This window comes from Saccopteryx bilineata, chromosome 1, assembly GCF_036850765.1.
Source record: "Saccopteryx bilineata isolate mSacBil1 chromosome 1, mSacBil1_pri_phased_curated, whole genome shotgun sequence".
NCBI classification, from domain to species: Eukaryota; Metazoa; Chordata; class Mammalia; order Chiroptera; family Emballonuridae; genus Saccopteryx; species Saccopteryx bilineata.
In genome coordinates, this window is record NC_089490.1 from 301,636,437 (window position 1) to 301,653,331 (window position 16,895).

At 41.4% G+C, this 16,895-nt stretch overlaps 1 protein-coding gene across 1 annotated transcript in view; it reads left to right on the plus strand.

Annotated features, from left to right (window-relative positions):
- The first annotated feature begins 14,704 nt into the window (after positions 1–14,704).
- HTR3B (5-hydroxytryptamine receptor 3B) overlaps positions 14,705–16,895 on the plus strand; it is a 34,550-nt gene continuing 32,359 nt past the window's right edge. Inside the window, exon 1 of the mRNA XM_066253632.1 lies at positions 14,705–14,744. Within this exon, the coding sequence (XP_066109729.1) occupies positions 14,705–14,744 (40 nt within the window). The remainder of the gene's footprint in view (positions 14,745–16,895) is intronic.

Consider the following 16,895-nt stretch of genomic DNA (forward strand, 5'->3'; position numbering starts at 1 on the left):
ATTTACATCACCCCCCCACACACACACATAATGAAATACTTAGGTATAAATCTAAAAAAAAGTGTGTACTATATCCAATGAGGAAAACTAGAAAACTGTTATGAATAAAATCAAAGAACAAAATAAATGGAGAGAAACTAGTCCAAAATAATATTGAATGTAAACTGTAATTGAAAAATAAAAATAATTTAATAAGCAAATGGAGAGATATCCCATGTTTGTGGATAAGAAGCCCAATACTGTCAAAATGTCAGCTCTTCTCAACTTGATCTATAGAGTCAATGCCATTCCAACCAAAATCTCAGCAACTTATCTTGCAGATATTGACACACTGATTCTAAAATTTATAAGGAGAGTCAAAAGATCCAGAATGGCCAACACAGTATTGAAAGAGAAGAGCCAATTGGGAAGACTGACACTACCCAACTTTAGACTTACTATAAAGTTAGAGGAATCAACACAGTGGGGCACTGGCCAGAGAATAAACAAGTAGAACAATAGAACAGAATAGAAAGTGCAGAATTAGACTCACATACATATAGTCAAGTGGTCTTTGACAAACAAGCAAAGGTAATACAACAGAGCAAAGCCAGTCCTTTTGATACATGGTACCAGAGCAACTGGACATCCACATGCAAAAAAAAATAAATAATCCAGACACAGACTTTATACCCTCCAAAAACTAGCTCAAAATATGATATAGACCTAAACGTAAAACACAGCACTAAAACTCCAGATGACCTTGGGTATATTGATGAGTTTTTTAGATATTATACCAAAGTCATAATCCATGAAAGAGATAACTGATGACCTAGATTTCATTAAAAATCAAACCTCTGTTCTGTGAAAGACTTTGTCAAGAGAATAAGACAAGCCATAGACTTGAAGAAAATGTTTACAAAAGACAAGTCTCATAAAGGACTGTTACCCAAAATATAAAAGGAATTCTTAAAGCTCAACAATTACAAAAAACAAACAACCTGATGAAAAAAAATGAGCCAAAGACCTCAACAGAACCCCATTGAGGATAAACATGGCAAATAAGAATATGAAAAGAAACTCCACATCATTTTTTTTGTCAGGGAAGTGCGAATTCAAATAACAGGGAGGCGTGGGATAGCCAGGGGCCCAGGGATAGGTGTAGGTGGGCAAGGGGCGGGGCGACGGGGCTGGAAAGAGCCATTGCTTTGCGGTGATGGACACATGATGCTGGGTGCAGATGATGTTTTATTGAGTTGTACACTTGAAATCTATATGGTTTTGTGAACTAAAGTCACCCCAATACATTTTTTTAAAAACCCCAAAACAATGAGGTACCCGTACACACCCATTAAAATGAAGAAATCCTGGAACACAGCGCCAACCCCTGGTGAGGATGCAAAGCAACAAGAACTTTCATTTATTGCTGGTAGGAAAGTAAAGCGATAGAGCACTTTGGAACGCAGTGTCAGTTTTTTACAAAACTAAACATATTCTTATCACATGATCCCCAAAGCATGCTCCTTGGTATTTACTCAAAGGGGTTGGAAAGTTATGTCCTTACTAAAACTTGTACACAGACATTTATAGCAGCTTTATTAATAATTGCCCAAACCTGGCAGAAACCAATATGTACTTCAATAGGTAAATGGATAAATAAACTGTGGTCCATCCACACAATGGAATATTATTCAGCACTAAGAAACAAATGAGCTATCAAGTCATGAAAGAAACTCAAATTAATACTGATAAGTGAAAAAGCCAATCTGAAATGTCTGAGTCTAACTATAGGACATCCTGGAAAAGGTAGAGCTGTGGAGACAGAGAACAGATCAGTTGTTATGGGTTAGGAAGGGAGGGTGGAGAGAGCACAGAGGATTTTTAGGGTGGTGAAAATACTCTGTGTGACACAATAATGATAGACACATGTCATTATACATTATTTTCCAATCCACAGAATGTGCAACATCAAGAATGAGCTGTATCGTAAACGATGGCCTTTGGGTAACTATGACATGTCGGCGTGGGTTTCTCAGCTGTAACGTTTGCACTGCCCTGGGGACGGACATTGATGCTAAGGGCGGCTATGCATGTGTAGGCGCAGGATACATATGAAAAATTTTTGTACCTGCTCCTTAATTTGTTTTTAAGCCAAAAATTGCTGTAAAAAATAGTCTTAATTTTAAAAAATGAAAATAAAGCAAAATTTAAAAATTAAGCATCCATTCCAGTTTTGATAACAAAACTGTGTGCTGGGAACTTACCTATTTTTCTACTGAAGCTTGTAGCTCTAGATTTCCTCCAAAGGTTAATCATGCCATCTGGAGTAATTCAATCTATAAGATGCTTTGGAAGTTAGGAACTAAGACTCTGAAGGAACCGGCACATGGAGCCATGACGGAACACTCAAGAGTCTTCCGTCTGGAGACACTAGGCCCGTTTCAGTTAATCAATGAAAGTGTGGAGCAAAATAAATGAAAAAACAAACAAACCCCAAAACCAACATTGTTATGGGCTGAATTGTGTCTCCCGCAAATTTTTGAGTTGAAACCCTTACCCTCAGGACCTCAGAATGTGACTGCATTTGCAGATAGAGATTTTAAAGAGATTTTTAAGTTGCCTGACCAGGCGGTGGCGCAGTGGATGGAGCATTGGACTGGGATGCGGAAGACCCAGGTTCAAGACCCTGAGGTCGCCAGCTTGAGCATGGGCTCATCTGGTTTGAGCAAAGCTCACCAGCTTGGACCCAAGGTCACTGGCTTGAGCAAGGGGTTACTCAGTCTGCTGAAGGCCCGCAGTCAAGGCACATATGAGAAAGCAATCAATGAACAACTAAGGTGTTGCAACAAAAAATTAATGATTGATGTTTCTCATCTCTCTCCGTTCCTATCTGTCCCTATCTATCCCTCTCTGACTCTCTCTTTGTCTCTGTAAAAAAAAAAAAGAGGTGACTAAGTTAAAATGGGAACACTAAGCAGAGGTAGATTAAGGTCAATTGAGGCCCCAGGTGCAGAAGAAAATATTGGGCCCCTTACGTTAGAAAAAAGCGTAAAGTTGGGCTTTTGCGGGGCCCTTCAGAAGTCAGGACCCAGGGCACGTGCCCAGTGTGTGTGCCCACCATTAAATCTGCCTCTGTCCCTTGGTCCAACATGACTGGGGTCCTCACAGGAAGAGATTAGGACACAGAAACAAACAGACCAAGGGCGACCACATGAAGTCACAGCAAGAAGTTGGCCACCTGCTGGCCGGGGAGCGAGGTCTCAAAGGAAACCACCCTTGCTGACACCTTCGTCCGGGACTTCTGTGAGAACATACATTTCTGTTGCTTAAGCCATCCGATTTATGGTGCTTTGTTATGGCAGCCTTAAAAATACATACATACACACACTATTTGACAAGCCTAACAGTTGAATTCAATGATTACTTATTGAACATCCACTCTACACTGTACTGTGCTAAGTGACGGCTGGATGACTAAGTGACCTCTAGTGAGGAATGATTTCTCCACAGTCTCAGAAATGTGTGTGTACTATCCTTACATTCCTCAATGTGTTTGACCCAACAGAAAGATATTTTTTTGGCACAAAGTAAGTACCTGGCCAAAATATCATTGTTTTAACAATGTTTGACAATTGTTTTATCATTGTTTTTTTTTTTTAATTGATTGATGTTAGAGGGAGAGGAAAGGAGAGAAAGTGAAACATGGATCTGTTGTTCCTACCATGCATGCATTCACTGGTTGATTACACTGACCAGGGCTCAAACCAACAATCCAGGTCCATTGGGACTATGCTCCAACCAACTGAACTACCTGAGCAGAACGTTTTTTTTAAAGTTTTAAAACACTCCAGATGATCTTATTGTTCTGCCAGGGTTGCAAACTACTTGTTTAGACTTAACTTAAGACTTCAGATTTTATGATTTCATATTTTATTCTTTAAAAAGTGTGATCAAGTTAGGAATCACCTGCCTCTGCAAAAATTGATGGCAAAATTAAAGCAATCCTGAGAAAAAAGACTGAAGCTAGAGGTATTGTACTACTTGACTTCAAATTATACTAGAGCCATGATAATCAAAACAGCGTGTTATTGGCAGAAAAACAGACACACAGACCAATGGAACAGAACCAAGTGTCCAGAAATAAAACCACATAGATATAGACAAATAATCTTTGACAAAAGAGCCAAAAATGCACAATGGAGAAAAGATAGCCTCTTCAGTAAATGGTGCTGGGAAAATGAGAAAGCCACATGTAAAAGAAAGAAACTTGACTATAGTTTGTCCCCATGCACAAAAATTAATTCAAAATAGATAAAAGAAAGAGGAACAAATATATGTCTCACATAGGTGGGATATAAAACTGAGAGGCATGGACATAGACAAAAGACCTGGGGGAAGGGATGGGGAGAGGGGAGTATAAAGGGACAAATATATGGTGACAGAAAATGATCTAACTTTGGGGGATGGGCACACAACACAATCAATATTTCAAATGGTATAGAGATGTTCACCAGAAACCTATGTACTCTTTTTGATCAATGTCACCCATTAAATTTAATTTCTAAATAAAAAAACCCATAAAAAATGTCAAAAAAATTTATGGCAAAATCATCATTAAGTATTCTGAGGAGAGAAGAGTTTCCTTCAGGAGGAATAGTCTCAATTTGAGAATAGTTATATCTGTATATTGCTGTATAATTAGGCTCTGACAAAGTTGATCTCCAGATTCCTCAGAAAGTGACTGATTCTGGAGAAATAAGAAACTTAACAGCTCTCATAAACCTTCACTGTCTCTGCAGGGGAAGCCTTCAGTGGTCTTCCCAGGTCTTCACAGATCCCCTTTTAAACTGTTTCTGTGCTCCCTCTCTAGATTTCTTTATTCTATTGCTTCGAAAGGCTCACACCAAAATTCTTTTCCTGGGCTACTGAATGTTTTGCCTGCCCAGGAAAAGAGCTTAAAATGACTGGGAGTTCGCCACCTGCCACTGCTTCCCTGCCCCAGCAGGTGTGAGTGACAGTATGACAGCCAGGTTCCCTTACTAATGCACAACTCTTAGTGTATCTTTCACTGTCATGTTTCCTGGTATGGTCCGGCTAAATTATCTCAAAACCCAGCCTAAGACAGTCAGCTTTCTGGAAGTTTACTTTTCTAATATTAAAATTCTATATGACCTTTTAATAATACTATTTATAAGTTTTCAGAAGTGGACAACCAAGCTTTATTTATTTCTGCTCTTGGAGGAGAGAGTAGAGAAGTTTTACCCGGAGAAGTCACTGAATCACTGGGGAAGCTGGGAGCCCCAGGGACAGAAAGTTTGGAAGAAGGAGAGTGAGGAAGGAAGCAGGGAGCGATCTCTTGATGGCTGGAACAGAGTGGAAATGAAGTAGACTTGGCGATGTGAGTTGGCGTTGGGGAACCTTAGGAGGGATGTTCAGAGCAAAGAAGGAAGAAGGGAGGACACAAATGAAAGGCATGACATAACTCTCAAGTCATGTAAAAGTGCACAGTGCAATACAACAGTTTTAAACCTTTTTCATCTCATGGCACACATAAACTAATTGCTAAAATTCTGTGGCATAGCAAAAAATATATTTTTTGCCAACTTGATAAAAAAAATAGTATAATTTTGATTCATTCATACTGGGCGGCTATTGTGTTGGCTGTTGTCATTTAAAAATTATTTTTAGTGAGAGGAGGGGAGATAGAGAGACAGACTCCTACATGCGCCCTGATCAGGATTCACCTGGCAAACCCTTTTTGGGCCAATGGTTGAATCACCCAAGCTATTTTTAGTGCCTGAAGCTGACTGTTGGACTAAATGAGCTATCCTTAGCCCCGGGGCCTTTGCTGTGGGAGGAGAAGAGAAAGAGTAGGGGGTGATGGAGCAGGGAGGAGAAGCAGATGATCACTTCTCCTGTGTGCCCTGACTGGGAATCAAACATAGGACGTCCATACGCCCAGCTGACGCTCTACCACTGAGCCTGCCGCCCAGGATTGTTGTAACCTTTTTATTCGACAATCTGAGGGAAAAGAGGTCAGTGCCCCTGACTAAACCGTCAGGTGGTGCATATTTTAAAAATTCTTGCAGCACCTTGGGTTGAAAATCGTGGTGTAATAAAATGTTAAACACGTTGCTGTTTTTCTGGGGCTGCAGGTATAAGAGGTGCCACAAGGTGGCGCTCTGACCACACTCACTTCTGATTCCACGGAGCTTTCCACTTCCCACTTTGCTTGTAGACTCTAGGGCTCTAACTAGAGGTCTGTCACACTCCAGCCACAGCCAGCCAGCCTGTTATTAGTGTGAAGCTTTCCTCCTGGTGCAATGACAGTGTAAATCTCAGCCATGGCAGAAAGGGGACAAATACAGCTGCTGTGCGTTTTAGAATAATTGCTGCAGGCCATTTGGAGACAGCTTTATAATCACAGCACTTGGGTAGACTTATACCATATTTCACTTTTCCATTTTATTTCCCTGAACCCTTCATAACACGAACTTGTTCATCCACGCAACCCATGTTAGTCTGGAGTTATCTCTCCCCTTCTCCCCCAATTGTACAAAGGGCGGCTTGCCAGCCTCCAGGAAGGTGCCCTGCTCTCTGGTGCTGCCATCCGGCCTCTGGCTGGGAGATCCAGTCCCCTCTCCCCCCTGGCTTACTGTCTCTCCTCAGCCCACACCAAGTCTGGGCTCCTTTTCCCTCACCTTCCTCTTTCTCAGGTCACTCACCTGACCTTGCTGTGTTCTCAGTGCTTCCCGTCTGTCACCTCTGCCCTGAGCTCCCTGAGTTTCCTCGTCTTTATGTATCCCCAGTGTCCGTCATGATTCCCCTCATAGTGAACAGATGGATGAATGAGTAAATGAATAAAACAAGCTCAAAAGGATCAAAGACTTTGTCCCATCTTGAGTCCACAGCAGAAATGAAAACATCCAGAACTTTAGACCCGAACCAGAACATCTTACTGGTGGTTGCGATTAATGATATCCAGGCCTCTGCAGAGAAGATTCCTACTTAGGCCTCATAGACGCCCTGGGCCCTGCGTGAGCACAAATTAGAGGAGACTCCCTCATGCTGGCACAGCAAGACCACAAGGCCCACACTCTGTGCGGAATCCTGACAGCACGGTGTGCTGAGTGACACTGTCTGTTTAGGCTGCAGCTGGAGCACCTGGCTGGAGCTGCGGCAGGTGGGGGAGTCAGCAGCAACAAGCCCAGGGATCTCTGTTCCTCTGGCTTTGGGGGCACCTCCATCTGGGTAACATTGAGGTCACTGAATTGTAGGCACTCTGAGAGAGTCACAGAGGAGCATGAATGCTCTGAGCCTGTGTACCAGGTTCACCCCGTGCATGGCTTGCGAGCTAGTCCTGCAGCAAACCGAGGAAAAGCAATCTCACTCCAAACTCAGACTCGTTCTCTCCCAATCTTTGTGAGATGGGTGCTGAGAGAGAAGTGTAGTGGCCATAGTTTTGAAAAAGCTAGGCCCTTCTTGCTGTCACCCTTTGTGCATGAACTAAAGTTCTTTCCTGCTTCTTTAAATTTTCCAACCCTCTCTTTCTTCTATTCTTCTCCAACGTTCAGTGAGCACTCACCAAGTACCAAACTCTGGGCCACAGATAAAGATGAATAAGACCAGAGGTCACCATCAAGGAACTCACAAAATTCCAGGAGAGATGGGGAAGTAAACACACAGTCCCCCTACTCTTGAATAAGTGTGATAATGGAGGTGTCCCTGAGACCCTGGCTATTCCGGGGAATGGGCCATGGTGCGCTGGGAGATGTTAGTGACCAGCAGGTGCAGTGGCCCTGGTTTGCTGTGTTTTATGATTTCCGTGTGGCACATCCTCTCATCATGGCCCATTCCAGTCTACTCACCTGATGTCACCGAGCACAGTCGGGAAGGGAGGCACACCATCTGCTCTGGTGGAGTGGTGAGACCTGGCTCCAGGTTGCCACTGTGCTTCCTGTACAGAGAATTCACCCACACGGTACCTGGGCTTCTCACCTACAGACCCATGAGTAGTCAGCCACTTGAGTTTTGTTTTAAGTGGCTAAGTGTGTGGTAATTTGTTAGGCAGCCTTAGAAACTAAACAGAACCTATGGTACTCTTTTTACAGATTGGAAAACTAAGGCTTAGAAACAGTAAGCAATTTGACCAAGGCTGTTACTCAGGCTATGCAGACTGTGAGTATCTAACAATGAGCTGGATGACAAAATAAGGTGTTTCTGACCTTAAAGCCTGGAACCTTAGCTCCTATATTCTGTGACTTCCCATAGAAAACATGTCCTGTGAACCATGAAGGCCAGAGCCATCAGGAATCTACTTCCTTGTTAATTTTTATTTTTTAGGGATCAGAAAAAAGTTCATTATTATTACTACTACTACTATTACTATTTTAAGTGAGAGTAAGGGACATATAGAAACAGATTCACACATGTGCCCCGACTGGGATCTACCCAGCAACTCCCGTTCTGGGGCTGATGCTTGAATCAACAGAGCTATCCTCAGTGCCTGAGCCTAATACTTGAACCAATCAAGCCACTGGCTGTGGGAGGAGAAGAGAAAGAAGGGGAAAAGGGAGGGGGGAGAGAAGCATATGTATCCTGACCAGGGATCGTACCCAGGACATCTGCATGCTGGGCCAATGCTCTATCCACTGAGTCACCAATCAGGGCATTCATTATTATTATTATTAATGAAATTCTGGACCAGAAGAAAATAAAATGTTGAGTGTAGCTTTGGATTTGCAATGGTGCCCCAGTGGGTTCCGTGGTATTCATTTCAGAGGACGGTGCAATAGAGTAAAAGAAATTCCACATGGGATCATCCTTATTAAATATGTGAGTTTGGCCAGAGTGTCCATTTCTGCTTTTCTCCTCTAGCCTGACCAGATATGCTAAAAAAATTTGGTTCCCTCTGAATATGTACATCTGTCAAAATTTCTGTCACTTTTAGCGGGACTGCCAAGGGACTGAACAAAGGGAGTTGGCGATTAACTTCAAAGAACTTTGTTGGAGAGGAATAAAGATATTTAAAGGCCTATTTTGTGAACTAATTGCATTTGCATATTTATGGGATTACTGATATAGCCATAATTAAAAACTATTTAGCAGTCTTAAAGGACACATAACTCAGTTGCTGTTTGCATAATAAACACTTTCTTATTATATTTGCATAATAAGCCCTCTCCCCCTGCTTCCTCCAAAAGACACTGGTCCATCTAAGAGATGCCATATCGTACTTGGAAGTAATGGAGAAACAAGCGCACAGGCTCATGGGAATGTGGAGAGGGGACTTCAGGAAAAAGAATATTTCTAGGGACTCGCTTAATGATAAGTCTGCTCTGAACTGCTGTCTGAGAATGGCAGATTCAAACCTTAGATTAATGCATCTTTCTTCCTTCTAGGTGGTGTTCAAGAAACCTGAATGCTTAGCCTCTGAAAATTCTAATTTTTGATTTAAACAATAGTCTTCTCAAAGGGCCTGAATGGAACTGTCCCCATCCCCAATATTCATCCTTCTTAAGGAGATATGTAAGGGAGACAAAATCCCTTACTAAAAGGTTGTAAGAAACAATGTTAGTAAAAACTGCCGTATTTTAGGAGTGAAAAGCAACCAGTTTTCATAAAAAATTATAGGTTGAGTAGAGGAGAGGCACTAAATGCAGAGAGGGTGAGAAAGTGGGGAAAAGAAAGACCTCAGCCCCCTAGTTGCTCGGGCAGGACAACCAGAGAGTGACCAGGAAGCCTCTGTATATAAACTACTTTGAAGGTAAGTTGTTCACACAAAACCTTTCCCATCTTGGCAGAATTTATCAGCCAATAAGGAGCTCTAATGGGCAGGATCGCCAGACTGTTCTTAAATTAGCTAATGAAGGTCGTAATGTACCTGTATTACACATCATTAGCAACGGCCTTCCAGTAATAGATGTGCATTTGAAAAAGTGAGAGGAAAACGAAGAGGGAGCCTGTCCCAGAAGGCCTGACTTAGAGTCATAGCTTACTGAAATGCAGGGCAAGAATAAAACGTCAATCACCATCTCAATTATACCTCTGCCTAAGTGGCAAGCTTCTGTGTCCCTTTCCCATGGAAAGTGCTACCTGCATAGCTATGCTGCCTGCAGCTTGTCTTCCTCTTGTCCAAGTGCATCTCATTGGCAGAAGCCAACGATTCAGGGAACTGATGAGAAGTGCTGGGACTTTGATGGCCAGATCAATCCATGGTCACCAGATAAATAAACCTAGAGATAAATAGCTCTAAGGAATAATTCTCCAATAAACTTTCTATAACTTTGTATCAAAATTCCTCTACTAGGTAATATTTAGTTTTTTATTCAAATGTACAGCAAAATTAGTAGAACTTTCACCCCCTCAACCCTCTAACAACCATTTGAGAGTAAGTTGCCAACATGATGCCTTTTTATCTGTGAGTACTTAGTGTTTTATTCTTAGAAACAAGAATATTCAGCCCTGGCTGGTTGACTCAGTTGTAGAGCATTGGCCAGGCATGTGGATGCCCCAGGTTCAATGCCCAGTCAGGGCACACAGGAGAGGTGACCATCTGCTTCTCCACCATCTTCCTTTGCTTTCTCTCTCTCTCTCTCTTTCTCTCTCTCTCTCTCTCTCTCTCTGTCTCCCATAGCCATGGCTTGATTGGTTCAAGCACATTGGCCCCAGGCTCTGAGGATGGCTCTATGGAGCCTCCACCTCAGGTGCTAAAAATAACTTGGTTGTGAGCATGGCCCCAGATGGGCAGAGCATCAACCCGGCAGGGTTTGCCAGGTGATCCCAATTAGGGCTCATGCAGAAGTCTGTATCTCTATCTCTCCTCCTCTTACTTGGAAAAGAAGAAAGAGAAAAAAAAGAAGCAAGAATATTCTTTTATATAATTTCAATATAATCAAAACCAAGAACAGTGTGGAAGGAGAGCCAACAGTTGAACTGCTGATTCAGTGTGAGAGGAGAAGCTGAGGGATTAGAAGTTGGATGAAAAGAGGAAGATGGTCGTGTTAACAGATTGGATGACCGCAAGTTGTTGACATTAACAGATTTTCAATCTTTTTCATCTCATGGCACACATAACTAATTACTAAAATTATGTGGCACACCAAGGAATATATTTTTTGCCAATCTGACAAAAAATAGGTGTAATTTTGATTCATTCACAGTTGTCGTTTGATTCATGGCAGTTGTCGTTTTTTTAATTTTGGCAATCTAACTGGAAAGAACTCAGTGTCCCTGACTAAATAGTCAGGGATTGCATCTCTTAAAAATTCTTGTGGCACACCGGTTGAAAATCACTGCTCTAATTCTTTAGTCTGCCTGTGTGCATGTCTGAGGGTTGTTGGACAGGTGAGTGCTCTGGCCAGGCTCACCTTTCTTTGCCCTATAATCTTGGGCAAGGGTCTTCACCTCTTGGAATGCTACTTTACTACTATCTCATCCACAGACTCTATTTGAGTTTTACCAATTCTCCCCAAATGTTTTTTTTTTTTGTAATAAAAGGATCTAATTCAGAACCACACATTTCGTTGAGCTATCAGATATCTTTAATCCACTTTTGTTTGATGCAGTTCCTCAGCCAGCCTTCCCTTGACTTTTATAACTTTGACTCTTTCGAAGGCTACATACCTTCTATTTCATGGAACGTCCCACAACGTGGGCTGTCTGTTTCTCCCTGATAGGCCAGGCTGTGAATGTCTGGCAGGATACCAGAAGTCCACGGCACCTTCTCCATTCGTCCCGTCTTGTGCCACACAATGCTCGTGACTGCTGATGTTCGTTTTTGTCATGTCTGCCAAATTTCTCCACCCAACCCCCCCCCACAATCTTTGTGATTGCTATATTGTATAAATGTCCTGTTCCTCATCAAACTTCCACCAACAAGCTTTTATCATCATTGATGTTTCTTGAGTGAATGTTTACTAGGAAGGCTCCAACATCCCTTCCACATTGATTAGTTGGCATTTTAATCTAAGGAAAACCCTCCCTTTCTTCCCATTCCTTTATTTATTTAAATCGGTATGGACTTGTGGATTATTCCTTAATTGGTAGGTTATCACTTTTCACCATCATTATTAATCTGGATGCTCGAATTGTCCCAAAGTTGGCGATTAGAAGCCCCTTCAAGCTATCTCTTCTGTCCCTTTGTCGTTCCCTATCATTCTTTTAACATTACTTTATGACACAACAAGATGTTCTAGGCTCTTACACCATCTCCCTCTCAGCCCTGGCACTTGTCATTTCTCCATTTCTTTCTTTCTTTCTTTCTTTCTTTCTTTCTTTCTTTCTTTCTTTCTTTCTTTCTTTTTCTCTCTCTCTCTTTCTCTCTCCCCCCCCCTCTTTTTCTGTTTTCTTTTTTTAGGTGATATGGTACTTAGACTCTAAGATCCTGGTGCTTGACTTACTCATTGTTATTGGGGTGTCCCTGATCACAGGCCCTTCAGTAGACAGAACTAAGGATATGAGTGTGCACAAATATGTATATACACATTTATGCTTGTATTTTTTAATTTATTGATTGATTTTAGAGAGAGGAAGGAAGAAAGAGAAACATTGATTTGCTGTTCCACTTATCTATGCATTCATCAGTTGATTCTTGTACTTATCCTGACCCGGAATCGAGAATGAAACCTTGGCATATTGAGACGATGCTCTGACCAACTGAGCTACCCACCAGGGCCATCGGTATTGATTTCTATATTGAAAACCCTGAGTTCACACTGATATCCCCCAGACCAACTCCACACCACAAGGGCCATCTTAGTTTTCTCCTTTTGCATATTTGAAACTCTTCACCGACAGTAGAAAACCAGTCACACTACATTTGATTGGTAGATGAGAATCAGGAAGAGAATTGCATAGATGCTAAACAAAGGGGCTGAATAATTAGGATAACAGGGATCAGTTATACACCTTCCCCCCTCTCAATTTGTTCTGTGAAAACTTGTCTCACATGCGCCTCTACAATCATTTATAGGGAAAAGAATACAGCTCTTGAAAAGGGTATGAAACATAGTCTTTGTTTCCATAGCATCTAGGAGTCTACCAATGGAAGATAGAGTTATTATATAGAACAGGGGTCGGGAACCTATGGCTCATGAGCCAGATGTGGCTCTTTTGATGGCTGCATCTGGCTTGCAGACAAATCTTTAATAAAAAAAATAAAAACGTTAAAAATATAGAACATTCTCATGTATTACAATCCATTTCCTACCACTCATGTTCATGGTTGCGGTTGGCTGAAGCCAATCACAGCTCTCCTCCGGGACAACACCAAATTTTTATTGGATAATGCGTAAGGTACACAGGTCATTGTATGGCTCTCACGGAATTACATTTTAAAATACAGTGTTTACGTAAAGTCATGGTGCACTTTTGACTAGTCACAGGAAAGCAACAAAAGATGATAGAAATGTGAAATCTGCACCAAATAAAAGGAAAACTCTCCCAGTTTCATACCTATTCAGTGCAGTTCGATGTGGGCTCACGCACAGATTTTTTAGGGCTCCTTAGGTAGCTATCCCGTATAGCCTCTACAGACTCGTCACTGAGTTATTCCTATGTGGTGGCGCTTCGTTATAAATGCCCCAATATTCACGTTGCACTTTGGTTACAGACTCAAATTTCGCAAGCCACAGAACACATGGAACTTTTCCTCTGAACCATCCACATTTCGACTGGCATGGCCACGGACTGCTCCACTGTATACACAGTGTTACGTCATCATCTGTGCATGTGCACATGCTGCCACATCATCCTACAGAAACTGGGAGGGTTTTACTTTTATTTGGTGCAGATTTCACATTTCTATCATCTTTTGTTGCTCTCCTGTGACCTTTCAAAAGTGCACCATGACTTTACGGACACACTGTATGTGGTGTTCATGGCTCTCTCAGCCAAAAAAGGTTCTCGACCCCTGATATATAGAACTATGCATCCTTTTTTTTTTTTTTTAATTAAGAGTGAGGGTACTCAGGCAAAAGTGGGAAAAAATTATTGAATGATGCTAAACTTTAGCAGTTTTCATATTCCATAAGGCTAGAGTATCCTCTCTTACACAGTTACTTTCTGAACTGTGGGCAACGAACATTTAAAAAGCACTCCCCTTTATCAAAAATGAATGTTTCTTTTAATTAAAGGGGCTTAGGAAAAACAAAGAGCAGTGTTACCACTGTATTGTTAGCAGTTGTTCTTTGTTGGGCAATACCAAGTTTCCATTTGCTTTGTGTAATTCAAGAGTCCAATAACCACTGTGAAATGCTGAAGATGTCAGTGCATATTTAGAACAGCTATTTGGGTCTCAATTATTAATGAAATTAGTGTCCTGACTGTTAGCAAGAGCATTGCTTTAGGTAAAGGCTGGAAGGGAAATTATATTAGTGTGGAGTTTCCTCTCCTCAGGGGCTCCTCTTAGATTGCATTATTCACTTAGATAGCTCCAGGATGTCAGGGAAATTGAAATGTTGGCCATGATCTGACCCTGGGGCAGAACCAAATGGAGAAGTTGAGGGATAGTGCAATGGCACCAGTTCCAAAACATTTCTGTGGTGCCAGTGTTGCCTCTGGTTTCCTCTTAGTGCTTGCAAAACAGCACTAGCAAGGACAGCATGAACTGGCCAACAGGGAAGAATGGGGTGGACAGGAGTCCTTTCAGGAAAAATTGAGTGGCACTGCATCTAATAGGCAAGTGTGCCTTTCTCCTATTTGCACAGCAACATTGGCAAAGGCGATGGCTCCTCTCTGGCCCTTCATCCTGGTGGCTGCCTCAGGTGAGTCCCAAATGATTTAACCCGGCGTTGAATAGTAACTCTTAGAAACGAGAGATGAGAGACGGTGTTTTTCCTCATTGTGCCATATAATGAACTCCTCACGAGTGTTTGTGTGTATTCATGAGTAAATGCTGGTCCTGTGAAGTGACAAGGAGACCGATATATTGTGACGACTTTGCTCCTGCAGTTGTATACACATGTACACACAGGGTCATGGTGGGGAGGGCAGGCTTTCGCTAAGAGCTGAAAATGGGCTCTGAGATGCTCTGCTTGCTAAATCTCTGCTTCTGCTTCTCTGGGAATCACTCTCTTTGTTGCAATTTACATTGAGAGCACAGGGCATTTTTTTTTCAGATTCGCTTTTGTGTCTGAATCATTTATTTTCATTATCCAAGACAGTCTTGGATTCATCATGAGCTTTTAGTCACCCAGAGAAAGAGTCCCTGGGACTCATCACGGCCCCAAACACCTGAATACCACTTGGGATTAGGGGTTTTCACCAGCCACACAGAGTCTATGTAGGTGAGCATGTCTCCAAAGATGAGCACCATCACCTTGAATGTTTTTAGTATACAATTATATTTATTCTAATAGTTGGAACCAAACTTCCATGGTGCCAGTATTAACTCTACTGAATTGAACCATTTTAGTGAGGACGCAATCGGTTCCTAGAAAACACATACAAACCAAGAATTTATGTTTATGCTATTCTTTCCCAGTATCCTCATTTCTTGTGAGTTCTCCTAGAGTCCGTATCTGAACTTCTGTGTTCTAAAATATAGCTGGAAGTGGAATGGGTTAATTATGGAGATGAGGAAGGAATTCAGTACTCAAGAAACTGGAAATGGTTTTTTTTATTGAATGGAGAATAAAAAGTAGCCATTACCATTAAAATATAAAAATCCTGGATATTGAACTTAAAAGCTAAAAGCCTGTCTTAATTATAAAAATGAAAAGAGAGAAAATTTCATTAAATGCCAATGGGTTTCCTAGCAGAAAATAATTATGAGCATTAAAATAAGATAAAATAGAAAATGAAGGTAGGGAATAGAAGAAATTCTTAACAATGTCCCTGTTTTTGTATTATGCTTGATTTTTGTTTTAAATGTGGCAGAAAAAGGTGTCTTAACAATGTCTAGTAGACTGTGCTTGAACATAAATCATACATTTGTTGAGAAAAATCCATCCTTTGGAATTTTAAGTGGGTTAATATCAAGATGATTTCTAAAGAGAAGGTCACTGAACTGACCACATTTGCAGGCCACTCCCCAGAGGCGGTATGCTGGGGTCAGGGGCCGGGATTAAGAGAACTGTTTAGCTTCCGCTCCGCTATTCACAGCCTGGTGACCCTGGACAAGCCAATCAGTCTCTTAGAGATTCAGTTTCCCTATAAGTACTCTTGTGCATAGTGAAATTGGAAGGTGCAGCACAAATGTAAGATATTGTTGACCTGAAAACACACATACAGAAAATAGCAGTGGGCTGTTTCTGCCCTCTAATGTATAGCACGCAGTGTGTCTGTGCTTCTTTGAAGGGTTACTCCCTGCTGGTCCTAATACTTTGAGGGGATCCAGATCACAGATCAGTTGTGTTTAAATTATAGCCTCTCTACTTGCAAGCTGTATGACCTTAGGTGGTCTTAACCTCATAAGTCTATAGACCTTCACCTATGATAATAGTGACTCACAGGGCTGGAGAGTATCTGTCTCATAGGGTGTTGGAAAAGATAAATGAGTTAATCCATGTGAAGGGTTTTCAGCTTAGTACCTGACATACAGCAAGTAGTCAATTCGTATTAGGTATTTAATAGCACCACTAACCAAAACTTGTCTTTCTTTTAACCTCTCAGATGTATGCATAACTCTCATAATCCTAAAGATAGTATACTCATTAAAGCCAGAATAGCTCTTTTAATCAAAGTGCTCAGAACACTTTAAGATAGGTGTGTGTAAGAGAGACTCATTCTAATAAAGAAAACAAAGTATAATTCTATTATATTCTTATCTATTTTTTTAAAATCTCTTTTCACTTAAAAAGTGTCTCAGTTCCTGACACATTCTATGATACTTTTCAGAAATCTTACAAGTGAATTATTTGAAGCTGATTATTAGAAGGCAGCACTAGTAAGGAATTTTCCCTGGGTCTGTTGAT